The sequence below is a fragment of the Martes martes genome, assembly GCF_963455335.1.
Source record: "Martes martes genome assembly, chromosome: 1".
In the NCBI taxonomy this organism is placed as follows: domain Eukaryota; kingdom Metazoa; phylum Chordata; class Mammalia; order Carnivora; family Mustelidae; genus Martes; species Martes martes.
The window spans coordinates 165,791,204-165,815,334 of record NC_137888.1 but is presented as its reverse complement, the minus strand read 5'-3'; the positions used below and the strand labels follow the sequence as shown (position 1 = coordinate 165,815,334).

Genomic DNA, 24,131 nt, shown 5'->3' with positions numbered 1-24,131 from the left:
GCCAGGGTTCCCAAGGATCTGGTGCTGTTTAAAGCTCTTACCTCTCTATTTGAAGGGCAGAGGGGAGGCAGTGTGGATCAGGTGGCCCTGGGGCCGTGAAGTTTTTGTTTTTGTTTTTAAGATTTTATTTGTGAGAGAGAGGGTGAGAGAGAGCGCGTGCACACACACAAGTTGGGGGAGGCAGGGAGAGAGAAGCAGACTCCCACTGAGTAGGAGCCCGATGCAGGGCTCGATCCTAGGACCTTGAGATCATGACCTGAGCTGGAGGCAGACGCTTAACTGACTGAGCCACCCTGGTTGACAAGGATGTAGGGAGGTACATCCTTGGAAGGAGAACCGTATGTGGGTGGGTGTGGGCAGGTCACCACATGTCAGGCACCAAATCCATCCGTGCTTTGGGCCTGTGAGGCTGGTCATCCTGAGCACTCTCCTTTTGGTTGAGGTGGTGGCAGTCTCATGGGACGATTCAAAGGAGGGCTTTGGGATCAGACAGATCTGGGTTTTAATCTTCCACTTACTGGCTAGGTGATGAAGGGCCACCTCCACAGCCTCTCTAGGCTTCAATATCCCCATCTGTAAATGGAGAAAATCAGAGTACCTAGCTCAAAGCGTTGTTAGAGGGACTGAGATAATCGTCAGCCTTGTAGGGCCCCAGTGAAAACAGTGAAGCATGTGAGGATTTGAGAGCCTCGTTTTCTACTGCTGAGATCGTAGAAAAGAACGCACTTATCTTTTTTAGGAGCAAATGGTGTCTGCATTCCCACGTGGTACTCATGTAAACAGCTTTCATAGTTCCTCGAAGGCCCATAGGGAGATGGCAGGTTTCCCCTCTGTTCTCACTCCTGATGCTGCCCACATGTGCAGTCCTAGGGAAAGGGGGAGGTCCTGAATGAAGCCTGGGGAGCCCAGTTCCCTGGGGTTTGTCTGTGGGGCGTGGGAGAGGATGCTTGAGCTTGGGAATAGGCCTGGCCCCTCCTGGGAGCACTCACCCTGGCGTGAAGAGAAGGCCAGGGCTCTGGGACCTGTCCAGAATAGATGACTTTTCTTCTGCTTCTCCCCCTGGGACACACCTACTCGGCTTCCCAGATTCTTCAAAGACTCTTTCTCAAGCCAGAAGTAATGACCCCTCTCTGGCCCCTCAGCCCCTCCCACTGGATGCAGCATTTACTGTAAGCCAGGTACCAGTGTGTACTCTATGCACACTGTCTTGTTTTGTGTCTGGAACAAAGCCAGCACCCTGGAGCTGTTCTTCTTCCCACAATACTCATGAAGAAACTGAGGTTCAAAGAAGTGGCTTCCCTGAGGTCACCCAGCAGAGCTGGCACTGAACCAGATTTGATACTGTAGACTGGGGAAGGTGCTTGTCTGACTTCCTTTTCCCTTGTTCACTTGCTAGATTGCAAGCTCCTGAGAAGGAAATAGGGATCTGAATTGTTTGCATATTCTCCACCCCAGCAGATACATGATGCTCAGAAAGTATTGTGGAGGGGATTAACTGTTTAAAGTTTCTTAGCAGCAGAAAACCTCAGTGATTTCTACCCTAACTTACAATGCAATGCAAGAATTTCCTCACTGCATCCCCAATTACTTAGCAAAAGGGAGCTCATCCTAGGGCTGAAGCTCTCTGCCAGGGACAAAGCTTAGTTGCTGCTATGACTGTCCCCACACCCCCACCACCATGGATCCCCCCTCCCCCCAGGAGGCTCTTTGGAACAGGAATTTGAGTGCTTTCCCATTCACTCTCAGAGTTCTATTTCCCAAGGGAGTAAGTAGCATCTTCCTGCAACTTCTATACGGCCACCACAGGCATTTTCCCAAAGTCAGAGTAGCTTCCAGCCAAACATACCGTGATGAATGAAATACCAGCTCTGTGAATCCATGGGGCCCGGGAAAGTGTGTTCCATCCCTTCTCTATGTCCTTTGCTTAGCTTAGAAGCGTCTTCTGGGGCAACTTCATATAGATCTTTCTTTTCCCTGACTGCTAGGCCTTTGCTGATACCATTTGCTCACTACTAGAACACCCCTCCTCTTCCTTCCGGCCTCCAGGCCAGGACAAGTGCTGAAAATCCCTTGGAAATGTCTATTTCCATGAGTGGGACATCATTCTCCTCTTTCCTTAATAAAGTCTCTCAGCTCCTGTGTTTGATTTGAAGTCTGTTCCTGGAGGGGGGCAGGAGCATAAACTCTGGGGTGTCACAGTGTCTTCCTGGGCTTCTAAGACTGGAAGGTTGAAACACCCCAAGGAAAATGAGTCTCAACTGCCCCCAAAACATATCCTTGCTCTATAAGCCTGGGGCATCAGGGCTAGAAGACCATCTTTCACAGGTTTTAGCTCACTTACCAATTCAGACTGGTGGTAGAATTCTACCACAGCTGGACGGAGGGAAAGAGCATGTTGCAAATGATTAGCAGTATCTGTCATGAGAGGAAGGGTTGCCGGGGGGGGGGGGGGGCACGTTACCTATTAACAGTGTGTACCATGGGCAGGAATTGGAGTGGGATTGATTAACAATGTCTGCCATAGGAAGGAACAGGAGTGAAATCGATTAGCAATGTCTGCCCTGGGCAGGAATTAGAGTGGGATATGTGTGCCCCATATTTGTCATCTGCACTACAATCCAGTTTCCTTACAGATTAGAAGACTGAGGCTGGGAGAGAGAATTTTAGGGAGAACACACAGGTCGTATCAGGGCAACCTGGGATTGGAACCAGGTGTTCTGAACCTGTCAATCTGGCACATACTGTACTTGGTCTTGTAGCCAGGACTCTGCATGAGGCTTGAATACTCTGTTCCTGTGGTCTGGAGATGCTAAGCAGCTGTGGGCTTTCAGCACATAGTTTTGAGTGTTTACCATGTGCCAGGCAGTGCATGAAGTGCTAGGGATGCATCAAAGAAAAAAATAAATGAAAGTCCTTTCTCTTATTGAGGCTTTGTTCTAGTTGGAGGAGACAGACAATAAGCAATGAATATATAGATGTGACTCAGTGTATTTACTTCTTTGTCTCTGGGCAGATGCAGCAGTAGCTGCCCTTACCAACTGTGGCTGTTTCCTTTTTCATGTTCCTCCCAAGGGAGTCCTTTCTCAAGACTGCAGTGTATGTGACCAGTTGGCTCTCCCAGGGTGTGGGGCATCCTGGCGTGCCTTTGCTTTCCCTGGCTCCCTGCCTTGAACCAGCTCCATGATTCCTAGAGGAGAGAAGCGGTTATGGCAGGAGATGATGAGACTTCATCTTGGCTGCTTGCTCCTCTGACACAGTACAATGAGCCACTTTGGGTCTGGGTTGGGAGCTGATGTCTGGTTTGGCCCAGAAGCCCCTGGCCTTTTGCTCCCAGGGATGGGATGTAGGTTCTGTAGCCCAACCACTGATGCCAGTTCAGATTCCTCCTGCCTCAGTGGTTCTCAGCCAGGGCCAGATAGGATCACTTAGAAACACATGGGAGCCTGATTCTGGGTTCTGTGATGACTGAGACTGCCTCTAGCATTTAGAGAGTGGGAGCCAGTGAAGCAATGCCCCCTGCAGTGAATGGGACATTTTGCACAGTGCATTGTCCTATCCAAAATGCCAGTTGCATTTCCCTAGAGAAACACTGTTGGCCTAAAATGCAGCCCCCCAAGGGTGCATGGACAGCTGTGAGACAAGCTCAGGACAGGGGACATGCTATCTTCAGGCCTTGCTCATGCTTTCTGGTGCTCAGAACCTCTTCTGTTTAGTCATTTGGTAAAACGGGGTGCAGTTGTCCCATGGGATGGATTAAGGGGTAGACACGCACGGGCCTCAGGATTCTACCTCAGAAGGCCTGGAGGTCATTGCCATCAGCCCAGTGCCAACAACCACCCATCCACTCCCTCATCGCTCTGTGACTGGGACATGGCTGTCCTGCCTCCGGGCAGAGACCCAGCCACAGTGACCCTGCTCCCTGCTCCACACAAAAGGGCCACCAGGGTTAGCCTACACACCCAGGCCCCCCCCCCCCCCACAGAACTGAATGGCCCCTCACCGCCCGCGGTGCAACCCTTCAGCCCAATGACACTTTACTGGCAGGGCAGTTGGCAGGGTCCCAGGTGGCCCCCGGGGCCGGCTGCCCAGGGAAGCGCTTGGCTCCAGAGCCAGAGGCTGCAGAACATATTTCCAGTGGGACTTCCAAGCCAAGAGCTTCTGCCCCTTCCCACCACTGTTCCCACTGGCCCTGCCTGCCTGCCCAGCACATTAGCATTTAAATATATCCAGAGTAGACTCCCCCATAGCCCTCTCCCCACCATTGAATCCACCAGGGAAGGAGCATTTGAATCCTTCTCCCTCCCGACTCCCTTCCCGCATAATGGCCATACTGTATTCATCAGCTTCTGTATGTGGCATTAGCCGAAAGAAGGAGAGAGGGCGCCTAGCAACCCAGAGGGGGCTGAGAAAGAGGTGGGAAGGAAGTGATTTTCATGTAATTATTCACTTCTACAAAAGCCGTTGTCAGGTACACACTGGAAACACAGCTGTTGTATTATTCTCCTAACCTACTTTTAATCTTTTGAGAATCTTTACCAATATAAAAGGAGAAAAGAAAGAGCTTAACTCAGCCATTTTCTGCCGGGCCATATAAGTTATGTTTCAGCCTCAATCAAAGGGTTTGCTTACAAAAGTTGTGTTGTGTATGTGTGTTTGTGTGTCTGTGTGTGGCTGCCTGTATGAAAAGAAAATGTTAAAGAGACAAAGGGCTCTGGGTTGTGAGCCCCTGGAGGGCCACCAAGCCCTGTCCTGGCTACTCAGGTCCAAAAGCCAAATGCTGCATGTGTTGTTGGGGCTGGCGGTTTTCACCTACGTTCTTGGCCTGGCATTGGGACTGTAAGGAGTCTGGGAGCGATGAGATGTTGGCTCCTTCTGCCTCTCATTGTCGTGTCCATGTTCCAGGCCCTAAGTAAGTGAGTCTACGGTAGTGAAGGGTGGCTGCAGTGTTTGGTGCTGCTCAGAAATCTGATTGGTTCACCTGGTCTCGAGGAGCTAGGATGCTAGGAAAGAGGCAGGAGCTGGTTTTCGTGGTATAGTTGAGAAGTGTAAGCCCTGAAAAGAAATCAGATTAAGGGAATCTTACCAGGTACCCCACTGTGTACCTTACACTCACACTATCTTTCACGGATGAAGTGGTTGAAGTTCAGAGAGGTGAAGTAACTTTCCTAGGGTTGTATAGCAGGTAAGTGGACAAGCACGTCTCCAACCTGGGTCTTCCTGATCCCAAAGCTCACACCCTTTTCTTAAGCCACAGCAAGGCTTGGAGTCAGGCATCTGACAGAAACCATCCTATTTAACTTATTCCCCCTGGGCATGGTCTCCCAGAGGGCAGGCCAGGTTCCAGAGGCTCATTTGCCCCTAAGGCTAACTCCTCACACAGCAACCAGTGTGTACATCTCTCCAAAGCTAGAGGGACGTGTGACTTCACCTCTCTGGGCATTCGTTTATTTATCTATGAAAAGGGGATAATCATAGCTCAACAGTGAGTCTAATACTTGCAAAGCCTTTAGAATAGCCCCTGGTGTGTCCTAGGCGCTAACAGAGATGAGCTGGATTGGTGATGGCTGGCGTCACTGTCACCACACACCTCCTCCTACTAGTGGCAGGATGGGTTGATGCTGCATTTGTCAGAGACCTCAGAGTGTCAGTGCCACACATGCCACCAACTCCAGGACACAGAGATGGACATAGCAGGCCTGCCGACTGGCATCAGCTTTGACGCTGCACAGAGGCGCTGCCCCTCTGCTCTGACGGACGGCTCCGTGTGTAGGCCTGAAAGTACATTTCGAGGGGGCTTCTTCCTCTGGTCCATGCTGCATGAGACACTATAGAGAAGGAGACCTTCAGCTCCAGTCCCCTCTCAGGCTCCCAGGGCAGCAGCTACATCTTTACCGAGCAGGGCCCTGGGCCCTATGGCCCTGCGACCTCAGCCCGTGTAGTCCCTACTTGCTCTTCTCCACCAGATGTGGAGTTGCGCTTCTCTGCATTGGTGTGTGGTCCGTCCTGCTAGAATATGAGCCCCCTGAGGGACGATGGTGCCTGGCACAGGGTGGATACCCAGTGCATGGGTATTAGAGGGAAAAAGAGAGAAGAGGCTTTTTTTTCTTCCAGACTTTTGAATACTGGTATATCCTGAGGAGGGGTGAATGTTGACTAAACACCTACCATTTGTTAGAGCTCACGGCTGGGTTTCTGAGCACTTCCTTAGTGCCCTCCAAGAGCTAGGCACTGTGTTGAATATCTGTTGCACACACACTATCTTTTTAAGCTTTTGTATATAAGAGAAAAAGAGGAAGATGCTAACCACATATGCACAAGGACCTTCTCCTTGGTTCTGCCTAAGCTGGATAAGTCTTTTCTCTCTAAGACATGAAGCTTTCACTCCCAAACGTCTAAGAGATGAGACATTCTACATATATGGACAAGATGGGCATATGGGGAGAGAGTAAGTATGCGTCTGGCCCTGCACACAGCTTTCTCTAACCTGGGGATAATCATGCCCACCTCAGGGCAGCTGTGGTCACGGAATATAAGCAGGTGCTTTATAAACTGTAAAATAATCTCCATGTGGACTGGGGCAGCCACTACTGAGCATCTATCATGACAAATGTGGCTTCTAAGTGGGGTAGGGAAGAATTTGTCCTTGTCTGCCCATCCTTCTTTGCTCTCCCTGCTTATATCATTGAGGACCTACTCTGTGCAGTGCAGTGCTGGGCCTTGAGGGTCTAGTTGGGAAGGCTGGTTGCACTCTGACCCATTGTTTTCTGTACCTACTGTGCACCAGGGCTCATTTGCCTGAAAGGGATGAGGTTGACCCGAAGCTAGAGGGAGGGACCACCTCTCTTCTAAAGGGGCCCTGCTCCCCTGTTCCCATGCAAATCTGTTCTCCAAACCTCTGAATGTGGACCGCCCACATTCATGCTGCCAGAACGCCCCCCATTCATTGCTGTAGAACATGGGGAGTGATCCGTTTCTCAGCTACTGACCCAGCTTCCTTAGGGTTTGTTTTGTGGAGACTATTTTCCCTTCAAATTGTGTTGAGAAAAGGAAGCCCTTTCTCCACTGAGCTGCCCCCTTTCTAGCATCCTGGGAGATGCTGGTCAATGGGGTTCAGTTGCCTGGTCTTCCTTTCATTGAGGTGGGGTTGCCTTTGTCTTTGACTGGACAGCTACAGAGCTGTTTAAATCCTAGCTGAGACTCCAGGCCTACTCAGCACACCAGGAGGCCCCAGCTTTTCTCTGTAAAACATGGAGCCAGGGTGTTATGTGTTCAAACCTGACTCTACCTGATAAGCTGTTTGACCTTGTATGGGTTCATTTCCTCTTCTATAAAAATGGAGAAACAGTACTTACGTTACTGAGATGCTTATGTAAATGATGAGATCATGTCCACAAAAGCCTTGAATACAGGGTAGGTTTTCAACAAATATTAACTCAAGTTTTCCACCTCTTAAGACATCATCAAACTGGTGGAAATGTTCATGAATACTGCCAGTCTGTTTTATTAGTCTCTCTTTTCCCTTTTTATCAAGTTATTCCAGTAGCCACCATTGATCTTATTTGATCTCTGGGTACCTATGGAATTCCAAGTTGAAGAGAGAAGTAGGGAAGTAGACTTTTGGGATAATGCCTGTAGCAGAAATAATGCTATGTGTTCACCAACCAGATCACTATTTCCTTTTCTCATCCTTGGTAAGTAGGAAGACTACATTTCCCGGATTCCCTTGTTTTTAGCTTGGGACCATGCAACTTGGTTCTGCCCAGCTGTATGTGGGCAGAAGTGATACATGCAACAACTATGTCTAGCTCTTAAAACTTCCCAGGCTAACCTCCAGTGTTTTGTTCCTTGCATCAGAGGGTGTGTTGATGTACAAGTATCATGATAAGGCAAAAGGTCTTGTGAGGCTAAGTCACTGGATTGAAGAACACCCCTTCACAATTTGGGTCTGGCTTTTTGTCGGCAAAAAAATACATTTTTGTTGTGCTAAGCCATTGAGATTTGGGGAATTTATTGTTTATTCCTGCATAGCCCAGCAGTAATTATCTTAATACATATAGCAGCTCCCTGGTAAATTAACTAATTCCTTCCCTGATGAAAAGGAAGGCTGACAGCTGGAGCCCTGTTGCATTTTTGCAATGACAGGCATATGTTTAAGAACATAGACACACCTCAGTTATGCAAATCTGTTAAGAAGTCTAATGGTACAGACTCCATGCAAAGATACTCATGCTTCTTCATGAGACTTTTTCAAGAAATCTAACCCTGAAGGTTCTTGGTTCTTGAATGCCCAGTGAGCATGTGTCTAAGCAGAAAAGTTTTATCAACCTGAGTTTTCCAAATGTAGAAAATAGAAAAAGCCAGTGGAGAAAGGTTTGGATCTGAAGTCAAGGATATGTAAAGTTACTCCTAAAATTCTGAGGACTTCCAAATCTGTGTCTCCAGTCCAGGCTGCAATATTTAGCCCTGACTTTCCATCTGTCTCCTGCACATTTCACTTGGATGTCTAAAACTTGCCTTGTCCAAAACTGTACTTCCCCATTTCCCTACTTTATACCTCCATCCTCCCTTTAAAAATCCAGCTCATCTTCTTTTATACCCCATCTACCAAATTGCTGAACCATGAGTGTTCTTTTCTCACCACCAGTCAACACCAATCTTGTTTCATCTGCTCCCTGAACATTCTTGAGAACCAAGTAGATAAGATAGCAACAGGAAGGGGGGGGGGGAAGAACTTTAAAAAAATATTCCAGAATCTCACCACCAAAAGAGAAAAAACAGGATAGTAAAATAAAACAAAACAAACTCAAATTCTGTGAGATGAGATGAAGTTGAAGGCAAAGGGAATTTGGAAGGCTGAGAGCCAGGAAATCCAGAAATCACCCCTAGAAGGAGAGTATTCACCCCTAGAAGGAGAGGACCCCTAGTAGGAGAGTAGGCTTGGTAGAGCTATCTTAGAATGTCAGCCAAAATTAAGAGGGATATATGTGGGCCCCAAGTTATAGGTGAAAGTAGGAGAGCTGTAGGAAGCTTGGGCAGAAGTCTGGGACCTGGGAAGTCTAGGGACCAAGCAGCTGAGGCTTCATAGCCAGAGAGAACCCCACACTGGGCAGAAGCCACTCAGAGCAGAATACAATTTGAGCAGGATGGAGATGCTAGAGGAAACAAAAAGAGAAATTTTGGATGGGAATGAGGGAAGGGGACAGAGAGTAATAATTTCAGAATGTACTGTCTGCGCAGTCTCAGTTTTTATACTAACAGAAGTGGTAACCTAGAACTGTAAGGCTAGACAATCTACCCTGGATCATCCCTATTCCTCCATATAAGAAAACCTCCTCGTAAGAGGACAGGGAAATGTGTCCGACCTGCACATGAACGATGGAAAAGGATCAAATCAAATCCCATTAAAAACTACTAAAAGAAAAAGAATTCTGAGCATAATAGTATTCCTATAGATAATGTATGTATTCCACAGATAGGGCCACAAAACAGCTGAATACTCAAACCTAATATTTCAAAACAAGCTAGAAAAAAATGAAGAACCAACAGATGTGATTAAGTAATAGTGTAGGTGAAATTGTGAGACAAAAAGATTTGAAAAGAAAGCTGACCAAAGGACAGCTTAAAGGCAGAACATTTCAGGAGGAATAACTAAATAGAAGGAATAAAGAGTTGAGTAGACACCATAAGGTGAATAGGGGATGGAAAGGAGGAAAATAAAAAAGCCAGAAAGGAGATTATTTAAAGAGTGGAAGAAAAGGTGATATAAAAGGTAGACAAAGAAGGTCCAACATACACATGGGTCCCCCCAAAAGAAATGCAAAGCAGGGGAAAGGAACAAATTGTTTACCTAAAATGGTAATTCAGGGATGTTTTTCCTTGAAATTAAAGAGAAGACTTGAATTATATCTTGAAGAAGTGCACCACAGGCCTGGGAATATCAGCCCAGAGTGATAAACGTTAAGACCTATTTTAATCAAAATGACTGAATATTAAAGAGAAAAGAAAAAACCTGTTGGTCATTCAGACAAAAAGAGTAAGTGAGCAAGAATGGTATCAGACTTTCCTACAGCAGCACTCAGTGGCAGCGGACAACTAAACAGGTATTTAAGATACTCAGAAAGAAAAAGGGAACCAAAGACATTATATACAGCCATACTGATGTTCAAGTATGAAAGCTATTGGTCAACTGTTATGAACATGCAAGATGCCAGGAAGTATTATTTCCCATGAGCCTTGCCTACGGAACCTACTAGAGAACAAACTACAGGCAACCAAACTGACTGGAGAGGTATTAACATAAAGACTGGGCGGGGAGGGGAAGCATTAAATTTATAGTCACCCATAGAACTCACAGTTCCATGGCTGTCAAAGAGATAATACAGTTGTACATTCTGATCATGCAGATACAGACAAGTATTAAAAATTGGGAAATTGTCTTTCTCTGCTTGACTTATTTCACTTAGCATAATCCCCTCAAGTTCCCTCCATGTCGATACTAATGGTGACAACCATTTTGAAGGAAAAAAAAAAAGGAAAGAATGGAGTATATATGTGAAAAATAGAATAAATTCACATATTGCCTTTACATATTAACTGGAAACAAATGAGTATTTCTTCTAATTAGATGCTAGAGGAAAGGGAAAGAAAAGAAACTGAGACTACTGGCTAATTTCAGTGTAGTTGGGAACCAACCCTCAGTGTCACAAAGGGGGAGGACTAAAAGTATTATATGAAAGTATGGATTCAAAAAAAAAAAAAAGTATGGATTCAATGCTAACCATCAGAATAACAGTGACAGGCTTTTTACCATAGAGGTAGAAGAAGAAGGAAAAAACATTTGAGAATACATCCTCCTCTCACATGGACCTCCAGACCCAAGATGTCCTTTCTCATCCTTTCTCCAGTCTTTAAAGGTATGCCTCCATCCAGACAGCCTTCTCTGATTGTTCTAGCACATGTTAATTGCCCCCTTCATCAACCACTCCTAGGTACTGGCTCCCTTTGCCTCTAAATGTCTCACCTTTTCTCACCAAGAAACAGGGACGCAGTGTTCTATATAATTGCATAGTACTTCTTTCAGATTATGCCACAGGGTTTTGCATGCAGAAAGCCTTCACTAAGTGCTGGTTCATCAGTAATTTGGGATTGATGGAGAGATTTGGGCTCAGCCCTTGGGTTTTTCTAAGAACTTAATGTTGCTACTAGTCAGAATTCTTTGAGTTTTGAAGTGACAGCGGTTGTATTCAAGTTGACATAAGAAAAAGAGGAATTTATAGGCCTCTGAAATTGAAATGTTTTAGGATAGGATTCATTTCAGGTATGGCTGGATCCAGGTACTCAAGTCATTATACCAATATCAGCCTTTCTTTGTTCTATTTTTTTTTAAGATTTTGTTTATTTATTTGAGAGAGAGACAGTGAGAGAGAGCATGAGAGAGGAGAAGGTCAAAAGGAGAAGCAGACCCCGTGGAGCTGGGAGCCACGTGTGGGCCTCGATCCCAGGATTCCGGGATCATGACCTGAGCCAGAGGCAGTCACTTAACCAACTGAGCCACCCAGATGCTCCTCTTTCTTTGTTCTAGACTCTGCTTTCCTCTGCATTCTTTTTATTCCCAGACAGGCTCTTCCCTCGTGGTCAAGGATGATCCCCAGCAATTACAAGATTAGCATCTCCAGGAAAAAAAGATGTGTCCCATTTGCAGTAGCTCCAGTAAAGTCCCAGGATTAAGTTTCATTGGGCTTGGCTTGCATCATATGCTCATCCTTGAACCAATCACTGTGGCCAAGAGAAATGCTTTTATTGGCCAGGCCTGGGTCATGTGATCACCCCTGAAGCTACATCCCAGTGGAGAAGAGGGGCTTTCCCAAAGGAAATTAGGGCACCATTACCTGAAAAGGGGAGATGGATGCTGGGTGGGCGAAAACACCAGATGCCTGTTTCAGTGTTGATGTGCTCAGTGAGCAGACTGCAAGGAAAATTCCCACAAGTGAAGATCATTCCTCAGGGTCCCAGTTTTGAGATGTGTGGATGGAAATCTCTCTGGTGTTTTCAGAGTCACAGAGGACTCGTTTACCATGTTTTAGGTGGAGAGGAACCAATTGCCATGGGGCCCAGCCACAATGAAGGAGCCAGATTTCCCACAAGTTTGGTGGTTTTTCTCACTGTGGCCCACATGCTCAGCCAGAGGACAGTGAGGGGTCTGGGAGGAGGGACATGTAATTTGCAGAGGCATTTTCAGGAAGAGTGAGGGACTTGAGGAGCAGGGCTCGACCGAATGTTGAACGTCCCATGGAGTGGCTCCTGTGATCTCGTCTTCTGTTTCCTGGGACAGCATCTGTACTGTGTTTTACCTTTCCTTATGATTTACTACTAGTCTTAGAGATTCAGTGAAAGCACCAGTGCCCTTGGACACTAAAATTCTTCCCTTCTCCAGGCAAAATAACCTCTGTTTTCTTCCTCTTAGAGATTTGAGTACCTGGTATATGTCATTACCCTGGATTGGGGTAAAGAGAATCCACTGAGGTAGCGAATGGGGAAACTGAGGCAGAATGGGTGGACTTGAAAATGCGTATGTTTCTCTCCTACATATTTAATACTTTCGTCTGCATTGGACCCTTCCTATCAATATTTAAGCATCCTTGAGTTTCTGCCATTAAAAAAAAAAAAAATCTCCCTAAATTACACTTCCACTACCTATCTCCCAACTCCCCTTCATGGCAAAACTTCTTGTAAAAGCTTTTTTTTATTCCATCTTTCCATTTCCTCCTCCCCATGTCTCAGTCCACTCTGACCTGACCTGCTGGCATCCCTACCCTACACACACACACACACACACACACACACCATGAAAGAGCTCTCCTTAAGTTCCTCATCAGTTCCAAGACACTCCAGTGAGGGAGAAAAATGTATTCATTTCTTAGGTTGAAAAGCAGCATTATGATTTTCAATTTTAATAAGTATTTGTTGAATGATTTAACCAGCTTGAGCTAATCCAGGATACAGTGATCTGTACTGTTATTATCAAATCCCTGAGAGAGGAAGTAGAATTATTTTGCCTGGAGAAGGAAGAGTTCTAGGATCCAAGGGGCACTGATGCTTTCTCCAAATCTCTAAAGTGCTACCATACAGAAGAGGAAGGTGTGGTCTGGATGGTCCCGGAACTAAGAACACCTTCAGGAAAGGGGATTTCCTCTCATTTTTAGAAATATTCTAATGGTCAGAACTCTGTAAAGAAGAAAGGACCCCATCAGGATATACTGAGTTTCCTGTCACTAGCAGTAATCAAACAAACGATTCTGTCAGGAATAGTCAGAAGAGAGTCTTGTGTTGGGTGGGAGATTACCCCAGAGGACTTCTAGGTGGTTTCCATGGACCTGCCTTTGCCACTCCCAGCTGTGTGGCCTTGAATAAGTCATTCAACTTCTCCGTTCCTGTTGCCTCAGCTGTAAAAGGGGGTGCATAATAGCACTTACCACAGAGGGTTGCCGTGAATATCCAAGTGCCATAAGGCACAGAGGGCTCAGCACCGGTGCCTGGCACATAACATGTGCACAATAAATGTTAGTGGGTATTTGTACTTAGTGCAAAGCCTTGTTCTCTAGATGGCACCTGATTCTCAAGCATCAATGTCATCGGCTGCATTTAGCTTTTAGCTATGGATTTTCCTCGGAGCTGAGCGCAGAGAGAGCCCGGGGGAAAGTGCTAAAGAAACCATCATAACTCCTGGTGTGCGTGTCGTGCTGTCAACAGCAGTTTTTGCCAGAGAGGAACCTGGAGACTAAGAAAGTGGTTTCTGTTATGTACCACAGAGGAAGCCTAAAATGCATCTGTTTTGAAAGGTGCAAGATATAGGTGGGCCTCTCCCTTCTCCTATCCCTTCCCTGCCACCTCTTAAGCTCGAATCAACTATGCAAATATTTTCCCAGGGACAGAATCCTATGACAGTTTACTCATGGTATTCTTAATCACAAAGATAAGCAGTCACTCATTTTGGCTTAAATATGCCTTAGCTTATGAGCTGGGTCCCAGAAGCTTCCGTTCCATATCACAGGAATCCTCTTAACAATCCTGAGAGGGTAGTTCATTCCCCAGTTTGCAGATGAGGGGACTAAGCCTCAGAGAGGTTAAGTAGCTTTTCCAAGGTCACATAGCTGGAGCAGGGACCTAAACGTCCAAATTCTTGCTGTTCAGTGAACTGTTATCCATAACCTCTGGAAAATTCTGGAATTAAGGACATTTGTATTTAATGAAGCAGTCTTCAATAATAGATCTCTTAAAGCACATTCCTGAGAAGGTTAGGAAGTTTGATTTTTGCTTTGCCTAGACTTTTTGGAGGACAAGGGAGGGTGGAGGATTTCCAAGAATGGGGCCACCCCTAATCTGACTTCTCTTCATGCTGACTTCTTTGTGCCCTCCTGCAGGTCTGGGTAGATGCTGGGACGCAGATCTTTTTCTCCTATGCCATCTGCCTGGGTTGTCTGACTGCTCTGGGAAGTTATAACAATTATAACAACAACTGCTACAGGTGAGCACTTCACAGCCCTACCCGCTGTCCACCAAAGCCCTCTGTGGTGCCAGGCTAGTTCACGTTTGTCTTCCCACTGTGTGGAGCCAGGATGAGACAGATGGCTTGTTTCTTAGACTCTCCCTGCCCCAGGGTCACAAAGTGGGCCACCTGAGGAGCTAGGAAAATAATGAATGTGATAAGAGTACACTGCAGGCTAAAAGCAGATCCACTCCAGGAATCTTGTTCAGGCCTCCATCCCACCCTGTATGGCAAACATTTATCCCAGGGCAGGTAAGTGACTTGCCCACAGTGACATTGCTAGTAAGTGGCAAAGCCAGGACTTGAACCCAGATCTGGCTTTGTTCTTCTGCCTTCTTTTCAGAAACCAGCTCCCTGCCCCTTCTCACTTGAATGTAGGGTCCTCTCCTGTCCCCATCTGGAGTGGTCAGTGCCCCATCTTCCCCCACAGCCTTCCTCCCTGGCCTCCTGCATGTGGCCACACCCAGCACTGGAAAGGGAGGTGCCCAAGTTGGGGGCTGAGCCCGATGCTGTCTCGCCCTGGCTGCCTGGTTTCTCATGCCTACAGCCTGATTTCTGCTGTGAGGCTGAGACCCACTGAGGGCCAAGAACCCACCCAAAGTCCCCTAGCATAGCAGTGCATGATTCACGTGCAGATGGCACCCTGAGCTCTAGCTCTAGGCCAGTGGTCTGTTTGCTGAGGTCTCTGCACCCCTGCATCTAGTGCCTGGTCATGGTAGGTAGCTCTTTGGGGGTCTCGTACCTAATAACCAAACAACTCGATTGCTCTGTGGCTCAAGTGAGATCATGCATTTGAAAGAATGTTTAGCAGTGATAAAGTTCCTCCCACATTATCTCCAGCTACACATAGCAGAACCTGGACTCTGGCTGAAGTCTCCCGGTTTCCAACAGGACTCCTGCACATCTCTCTGAAAGCTAGCTTCATGGTCACTTTATTAATCCATTCACTAAAACCATGTGCATTGTGGCACTCCAGAATCAGGAGTGGCACAGCCTCAGTCTACAGAGTTCATAAGTTGGGGAAACTGAGGACAAGGAAGTGACAGTGGGCAGGTCCAGCATGCTGGAAAAGCCATAGTAGAATCCAGTGTGCCGCTAGGCAGCAAGTTCTGTTGTTCCTGGGGGAGCTTGGGCAGAGAGGTATTGGGTAGGGCTGGACAGAAGGATGCTGGAGAGGTGGTTGACCATGCCAGGTTGTTCATAAGATCCTCTCTACCTTCTAGGCAGGTCTGAGGGATGAGAGGCAGAGCACTGTGAGCCACTATACGAACAGTCACCATGCACAGGAAGAGAAAGGCACTGGGGCAGGGAGAACAGCACAGCAGGCCTCTGGTCTGCATTGAATGTGACCCACTTGGGTTAGGGAAGGTTGCTGTCTGTCTACGGCTGTCACCCCGTCAGCAGCCAGCACTTAGCATGAGCCCTCCGTGCAGGGCACTGCAGAAATCATTTGGTCACTGCTCAGCTGTCAGTTCTGTGAGGACACAGGCTGAGTCTTCTTGTTCCACACTGTCCCTCAAGCCTAGCACAGTGCCAAATGATGTGTCAGGAAGCAAGGAAGGAGCCATCTGTTATACAGATGAGGAAACTGAGGCCCAAGAGTAGGTTGCTTGCTCATGTTCACATGGCCAGTGGTGGAACATGTCTTTGAACCCAAGTTTTTCTGGTTCCTGCACCCCTGTTCCTCACTAACAGGGATGGCCAGTTTTTTTCCCCAATAACTGCAGCTGACAAGAATTCGGCCAAGACCACCCTGTCTTCAGGCTATGTTCTGGGGCAGTAGCGACTGTCTTCCCCACCGAGCATATGCGTAAAATATGCTGGCTGCCACAGTTTCCTTCTGCTCTCCTGTCCAATAGGCAGGTTATTCCCCCTCCCAGCGACAGAAGAAAGCAGGTGATATTGCAGGTGATATTGCAAAATCTGAAGGCCCGTTTTATTTCTATTTCCAAATTGTTCTGTGAGAAGGTCTTCCCAACTCAGAGGGAGTAAATTAGTACCCTCTCTTCTGACAGCATAATAGCTTCTGGAGGTCTTCAAAGCCCAGCTCAGCTCCTGCCAACTTTAAAGCGCTTGTTACATAAGCTTTCACCTAGAAGGTGCCCTGCAGGAAAGAAGTAGAGGGATGGGGAATACAGCAAACCAGGCAGGGGCAAATCCTCACTTCAGAACACAGGCTGCTAAGCCCCTTCTTCTTGAAAGTGCAGGTGCTCTGAGGACTGGGGTGTGGGACGCTGTGCTGGAAGGGACCTCAGGTCTGCTCAGTGCTTCTCTGTGCTTCTGTAGTGTGAGGCAGTTACTCAGGAGACCTCTGGGGATAGATGGGGACTTTGCAATAAGGGATATTTGTTTTTCAGCAACCACATGGGTACCCACAGATAATTGTCCACAAGTCAAGATCTGAAAGTCTTAATTCTTGGGTGGGGGGGGGCTTTGTTTTTGTGCAGCTCCTGGAAGATGCATGGGTTTTAGTGTCTGAGATAAATGGGTGCACATTCCATCCTCACCAGTAGAAGCCCCTGAAACCTTGAGTATGTGATTCTCCTCCCTGAGTCTTGAGATTCAGTGACACAGTGTTCAAGAAACCCCAGCACAGGACTAGGCACATTGCAGATTCCAATTATATAGGAGAATTCCAGAATGTAGAAAATACAGAGAAAGCGCTTTCCTCACCAGGACCACCTTGTTTCTCACTGTTTGATGAGGCAGGGTCAGGAAATAAGCATTAGGAACATCTTCACCCTAACCTTGGGCATAAATTTCCCCTTACCTTGCCTGAGTTGTATTTCCCTTTAAGAAGAGAGAAATCAGGGGCACCTGGGTGGCTCAGTGGGTTAAAGCCTCTGCCTTCAGCTCGGGTCATGATCTCAGGGTCCTGGAATCGAGCCCCGCATCGGACTCTCTGCTCAGCAGGGAGCCTGCTTCCTCCTCTCTCTCTGCCTGCCTCTCTCTGCCTACTTGTGATCTCTGTCTGTCAAATAAATAAAATCTTTAAAAAAAAAAAAAAAGAAGAGAGAAATCAGGCTTGCAGATAGTCTTCAGATCTGCCAGCCCAGTCCTCACCCACAGTGCCAGAGGAGTTCTTTAAAGAGACCTGTAATCAGTCACTCACTGCCACAGTAAAGCTATGTAACAAAAAGCCCCCAAAACTCAGTGGTTTAACATGACAAGCGTTTGCTTTTATTGCTCACAAGTCTCCTGGCCAGCTGGGGAAGCCCTCCAGTGGGCTGTGAATTGGTTGGGTTTGGCTCCAAGGTGTAGGCAAGCTCAAGTCTGCTTCATGTGTGTACATTGTGGGGTGCAGACGGCAAGGACAGCAGCTCCCCTGGGGAAGTTCCTTTCCTTGCAAATCACAGAAGGCATAAAGGACGAGTTAAGTCACATAAGCGTATCTCAGACCTCATTTGTGTCACATCTGCTAATATCCTGTGGCCAAAGAAAATCATGTGGCTAAACCCAAAGCCTATGGGGCAGGGAAATAGACTCATCCCTAAGGAAGAAGGTAGGGGGAGATTACTACTTGCTAAAAAATTAATAATCTGTCATAAGGCCCAAGAAACTCTGTTATCAAGCATTTTGTCTTATGGTGAGATCGGGTCCAGAGAAAAGAATTGCAGGGGGGAGTGGAGCCCATGTCTCCAGACCCCCAGGGTAATGCCTTCTCCAGTATGCTTTTGATCCTCAGAGTCATTGCAAGGCAACTGGGTGTCACAGTCACCAACATTAATGTAACCTAATTGATTACATTACAAAAAGTATGCTGTCGGGAGAAGAGGAGGTGAGAGTCCTGCTCTGTTCTTGAGTCTCAGTCCTGGACATGGCACTTGAAGAGGGGTCAGACAAGCTGGAGTGTATTACAGATCACTAGCAGGATGAGGATCTGGTAAAGGAACTGGGACAGTTAACTGAAGGAGCAAAAAAACTCAAAGGAGAGTGGCCCTACGGCCGCTCTCTTCAGATCTCCCAAACCTGAAGGAGGTGTAGGCTGATAGGAAGGGCAGAAATATAACTCACCAGAGAAGGCCGGTTTGGGACGAACACATATGAGGAAGTTCTTACTGCTGTAAGCAGCACAGGGGGCCAGCCAGGGGAAGGTGCCATGGAACCAGGGGACAAGGCTTGCTAGGGTGTGAGCCGAGGCAGCCCCATGGTGGCGTGAGCCGCCACCACTGTGGGGACACCCCAGAGCCCTACCTCAGACCAGAGACTGGCCAGATCCTCTAGGAGCACCTCCTGGGAAAGTGCGGCATCACATGTGCCCTAAGCCTAACTGGCCAATGCCTGTAGCCAGCAGCTGAGAAGACTCTGAGATTACCCTCTGTGGCTGCGTGAGGATGCCGGGCCTGAGGGAGGGGAGGCTGGGAATTGCAGGTTCTGCCTTCGTCTTGGCAAAGCCCCATCATTTGCTCTCTCATTTCTCCTGGGCTACAGCTTCATGCTGGTGCTTCTGCTGCTAAGCCCCTCCTCAGGGCAAGAGCCAGGAGCTGCTCTGATAACCCCTCCATGCGGTGCCCAACCTAGAAGGGTTGCTCCCTCATGGGGACTGAGCCATGAGGGCTCTGAGGCGCTGCTCCAATAAATAGTGTGGCATGACGGGGTGTCTCCTCCTGAATCAGGTGGGAGCTTCTAGTGTCAAGTCCATGGATGCTCCCCTGACTGAGAAGCAGCTGTTTCTCAGAGGCCTCTCCTGCCCTCCTAGATTTGAGCTCCCAGGAAATCACTCCTCTCTTGCTTTCCCTGGTTTCCTCTCCTGCCAGGGATTTGGAGGAGCATGACTTTATCTCCAAATATCTTCTCAGTAGTTGTGCATTTTCTCATGTGCCAGCCTTTCTTCCTTCCCATCCCTCTTCCATGCTTCTGGTCCATGACCCACCTTATCTTCTAGAAATACAGGAGAAGCTGTGTGACCATGGGCCAGCCACCTAACCTTTCTGAACCATGATGGCTTCAACAGGCTTATGGGGCTGTCTGTGCCCACCGTGCCCTGCCTGCTCCACAGGATGGCTGTGGTGCTCAGATAGAATGTTCGAGCAGTGTACCTGTTCCTCCCACTCTGACCTCAGCCCCTCTCACTGCTTCCCCGCAGGGACTGCATCATGCTTTGTTGCCTCAACAGTGGCACCAGCTTCGTGGCTGGCTTTGCCATCTTCTCAGTCCTGGGCTTCATGGCATACGAGCAGGGGGTGCCCATTGCCGAGGTGGCAGAGTCAGGTAAGTCTGCCAAAGGCGAGGGAGGCCTTGGGGGACTGGTGGTCAAGGTGCAAATACAATCTGCCTCCTCAGCTCATTCTTCTCCTGGGTTCAGGTTTTAGAAGGTGGCCCCACCATCCATCGTCAAGCCAGGATCATGGGAGAGAAACTGTGACACCTCCTCACTCCCATATCCAAGACATCCCCAAGTGGTATAGCTTTTGCTTCCTGGGTGTTGCTCCACTTCATGTACTTTGCCCCAGCAACACTCTCCTCGCTAGCCCAGACCCCTGTCACTGCTCACCTACGTGATTGCAGGAACCTTCCACTGGCCTCCCAGCTACCACTACTGCCCCTTCTGTTCCATGTGCAGATTGGCTTTCAGAATGCAAATCTGAGCATTTCTTTCTCTGATGAAAAGCTTTTCTTAGCTTCTCACAGTGCTGGATTCTTAGCAGGGCCCCAAGGCCATAGTTGCCCAGCCTTTGTAGCTTCTCCACCCACATCATTCCCTCACCCTCATGCGGCCCTGCTGTGGTGGTCTGCTTTTGCAACATTGCTTGCTCCCTCCTACCATGGGGTCTTTGCACATACTGTTCCCTCTGCTTGAAGAATCTCTCTCCCTTCCCCTCTTCTAAGATTGCAGAATCATGATGAATGAGACATTCTTAAGTATAGATTGATGTGTGTTTATTTCAAACACACTACAGACAGAGTTATTGTTGCTAATGTGATTATGCAAAATGGTGAATTACTCTTGCCTTGATTTACATGGTGTTGAAATTCTAGAAAAATTCAGTGTGTATTTTTTTAAAAGTGTGAAAATAGTTTGTGTTTTTATGACAAACACATTATAACCCCAATTAAGTCTAAAGTTTTTCACCTATAAGAATATTTAGTAGAACCATTTGTTGAGAGTAGCACAGGTAGCTTAGCCATTCTGGCCTCCATCTACTCCATGCTAGTCATGCCCCCACTTATTGCAACCACCCCCAGGCACCCCTGGGAGCCACACTGCCTCTGTTGAAAATGCTGGTCCACAGTGTCCTGTTTGGTGTGGCATGCATAGATAGGGAAGCATCCCTCTAACCCACCAAGCTGGCAGAGTGGGATATCTGGACATCAGAGCAGGTGCATGGCTGCAAAGCTCTTCTCTGTGACCACTCAGGGTCCCCCTTCCTCTGAGTAATGTATGTCAGAGATAGAGACAGTCCCTGCTGAGCTCAAGAGTCCAGATCCAAACTAGAGAATATTAGTATGACTAAAGGTCTCACTCAGCAAGTGCTGGCTCTGGGCGGGAATGGTCTCAGCTCAGCCCTCCAACATGGCACTTTTGCTTCCCCTGTTTGACAGATAAGGAAGCTGAGGCTCAGAGCGGTGAAATGACTTATGTAAGGTTATACAGGCTGGAAGGGACACAGCTGGGACTTACTACGGGCCATCTGGCTCCAGAGCCCATGCTTTGACCATGCCATCCTATTGCCCACTGTGGTCACCTGACACTTAACCAAACATCCATGCTCCTTCCTGGCATGAAACTACAGTGCAGCCCTATGAAGAGAGAGCATTCTCTACAGGAGGATTGCCCTCTCCAAGAATCCATTTCCTCCTCTATAAAATGAATTTCCTAACACCTACCTTAGGTAGTAAGTGGGATAAGATATCTGCAGCACTATTTTTTCTCTTTATATCACTCTTTCAATTTTATAGATGAAATTGAAAGAGGAGTCATAGATGGAAAGGAAAAGAGCCAACTAAAAATAAAGTTTGTTACTTTTTTTCCTAGTTTCAAACTGAAAGCATATTCATGGTAGAAAAATGTAGAAATCTTAACAAAGGAAAAACTCTGCACTCTGAATATGACAACACTTTGGGGTTCTCCTGTCAGGATTTTCCATGCATATATATCCATACTTGTGGTGATGGAAACCAGATCAAATTATCCTTGGTATTGTGTTGGCTGCATTTTCCCATTTACAATAAAGCACAAGGAGCTTTCTGCCTCCATGAACAGAGATCTCAATCATGAGTTTTAATGGTTATGTGGTCTTCTATTGGATGGATGGATGGATCATAACTGATTTACTCTGTCTCACTTGTCAGGCTCTGGGGTGGTTGGTTTTAACACTCTACCTCACAAATCGCTCACAGCACCTCTGCAAGGTAGGCTTTAAAAGGCCATGCACTTGTGGCTGTGCAGAATATGCATCACACTCCTGCAGAGGACACTCTTCACATAAACAGCAGCCCTAGGCTTTCCCCTGCCCACTGCAGATGAGGACCCTGTAACTCAGAGCTTGAGTTACCCAAGTGGTTCACCCAAGGTCACACAGATCATAGGCGGTACAGCCTGGCTATAGCCTTTTCTGGCTCATCTTCCTGTGTTGCTTCTGGTATCCAGCAGGTAAATCTGCTCTGTGCTCCTGTTGGGCATTGTGGGTCAGGCTAAGATTCTCCTTAGGAGTCTCTGCCATTTGGAGAAATTGCAAGTTGCAAGTGAATGTGTAGCCATCTCGCCTTGCTCAGAAGGACCTCGGTGTGCTTTCTGATGAATGATTTTTGGAAGATACCTAATTAAATGGCAGAATGTTCAGTGGGATGTCCCAGCATACCTGGAAACTGAGCCAGGAAGGTAATGTGCACTTGTCACAGGGCTCAGATTTTGTCATGCTATGATCCCACCACTGAAATTTGCGGCCCTCACCCACATGTCCTTGGTGTGTTTCTGTGATTTTTTCGTCAGGTACCCTCTCCTAGAGGTTGAAATTTTAGACAGCTTAGAATTGGGTCTTGCTTTTTTATACTGTCTTGATTATCCATGTCTTTTAATTGGAGTATTTGTTTTCATTTTGTAAGTACTGATGTGGTTAAGTCCTAAATTCTGTTTCAAGGCAGAAAATGTCAGAATGATCATCAGAAGTGGAAAGTGTCAGATGTGTGGTAGCAGGATTAAGTGATATGTTGTTAACTCTAGGTAGACTTTGATGGGTTATGGATGCATATTGTTGGCCCAGCTGCTTAGAAAATAAGAGGTAGAGCTACAAAGCTTAGAAGAAGTACAATTGAATATGTAAAAATATTGATTAGCCCAAAAGAAAGCAAGAAAAACACAACAGAGTAAACAAACAAACGAAACCTCCCAAAATTCAGAAGGGACAAAAAGAAAACAAATATGAAATGGTAAACTTACCTCCACTCGTATCTATAATTACATTAAATGCAAATGGGCTGAATACTCCAAGTAAAAGGCAGAGATTATCAGACTGAGTAAAAAAGCAAGACTCAACTATAAGCTTTCTAAAAAGAGACACACTTTAAAGACACAGACAAAGTATAAAACAGAGGGAAAAGACATACTCTGCAAACAACAAGTATAAGAAATGTAGCTTTGGTATACTAATATTAGAGTAGACTTCAAGTCAAAGACTATTACTAGAGATAACAGGGGGACACTTCATAATGTTTATAAAAGCAGTTCATTTGTAAGACATCTAATTTGTAATGTGTTGCTACATAATGACAGACATTTAAATTACATGAAACAAAAGCTGACAGACTAAAAAAGAAAATAGACAAACTTATAACCATAGTTGGAGATTTTTAACATCCCTTGCTCACTAGTGTTAAAACAACTATACAAAATACTAATAAAGAGGTAGGTATTGGAACGCTATCAACGACTTGGCATGATTGACATTTATAAAACACTGCACCAAACAACTGCAAAGTACAATTCTTTTCAAATGAACATGAAGCATGCACCTAGATAGGATATAATTTGAGCCATAAATAAAGTCTTAATAAATTTCAAAAGATTGAAATTATAAGGTATATTCTTTGACTACCAATGAATTAAATTGTCCATAACAAAAATATAACTAGAAAATCCTCAAGTATGTATAAACTAAGCAACACATTTCTAAATATCCCACAGGTCAAAGAAAACTGCATGGTAATGAAAATAAAACATACCAAAATTTGTGGGATGCATTTAAAGTACTTACAGAGAAATTTATAATTTTGAATGCCTAATTAGAAGGATTTTAAGTAAAAAAAAAAAAAATTAAGTTTCTATCTAAAGAAGCTGCAAAAAAATAAAAAAGTATAAATTAAACCCAGAGTAAGTAGAAACAAATAAATTTGTAAGACACACACAATACAATTCCAAAGCCAAAATTTGGTATTGAAAAAGATAACAAAATTTATAATTCCCCAGCAACACTAGTCAAGGAAAAAAAACGAGAGAAAACACAAGTTACTAATACCAGGAATGAAAGAGGAGGTACGACTACAAATTCCACAGACATTAAAAATGAGAATAGGAAATATTATGAACAACTTCAAGCTAATGTGTTTGGTAGTGTAGATCAGACAAGTCCCTTTAAAAACATAATTT

General features: G+C 46.3%; 1 protein-coding gene across 1 annotated transcript in view; it reads left to right on the top strand.

Annotated features, from left to right (window-relative positions):
• SLC6A11 (solute carrier family 6 member 11) overlaps positions 1 to 24,131 on the top strand; it is a 128,947-nt gene that overhangs the window by 82,692 nt on the left and 22,124 nt on the right. Inside the window, exons 7-8 of the mRNA XM_080827739.1 lie at positions 14,421 to 14,524; positions 19,632 to 19,756. Coding sequence (XP_080683865.1) covers positions 14,421 to 14,524; positions 19,632 to 19,756 — 229 coding nt within the window. The remainder of the gene's footprint in view (positions 1 to 14,420; positions 14,525 to 19,631; positions 19,757 to 24,131) is intronic.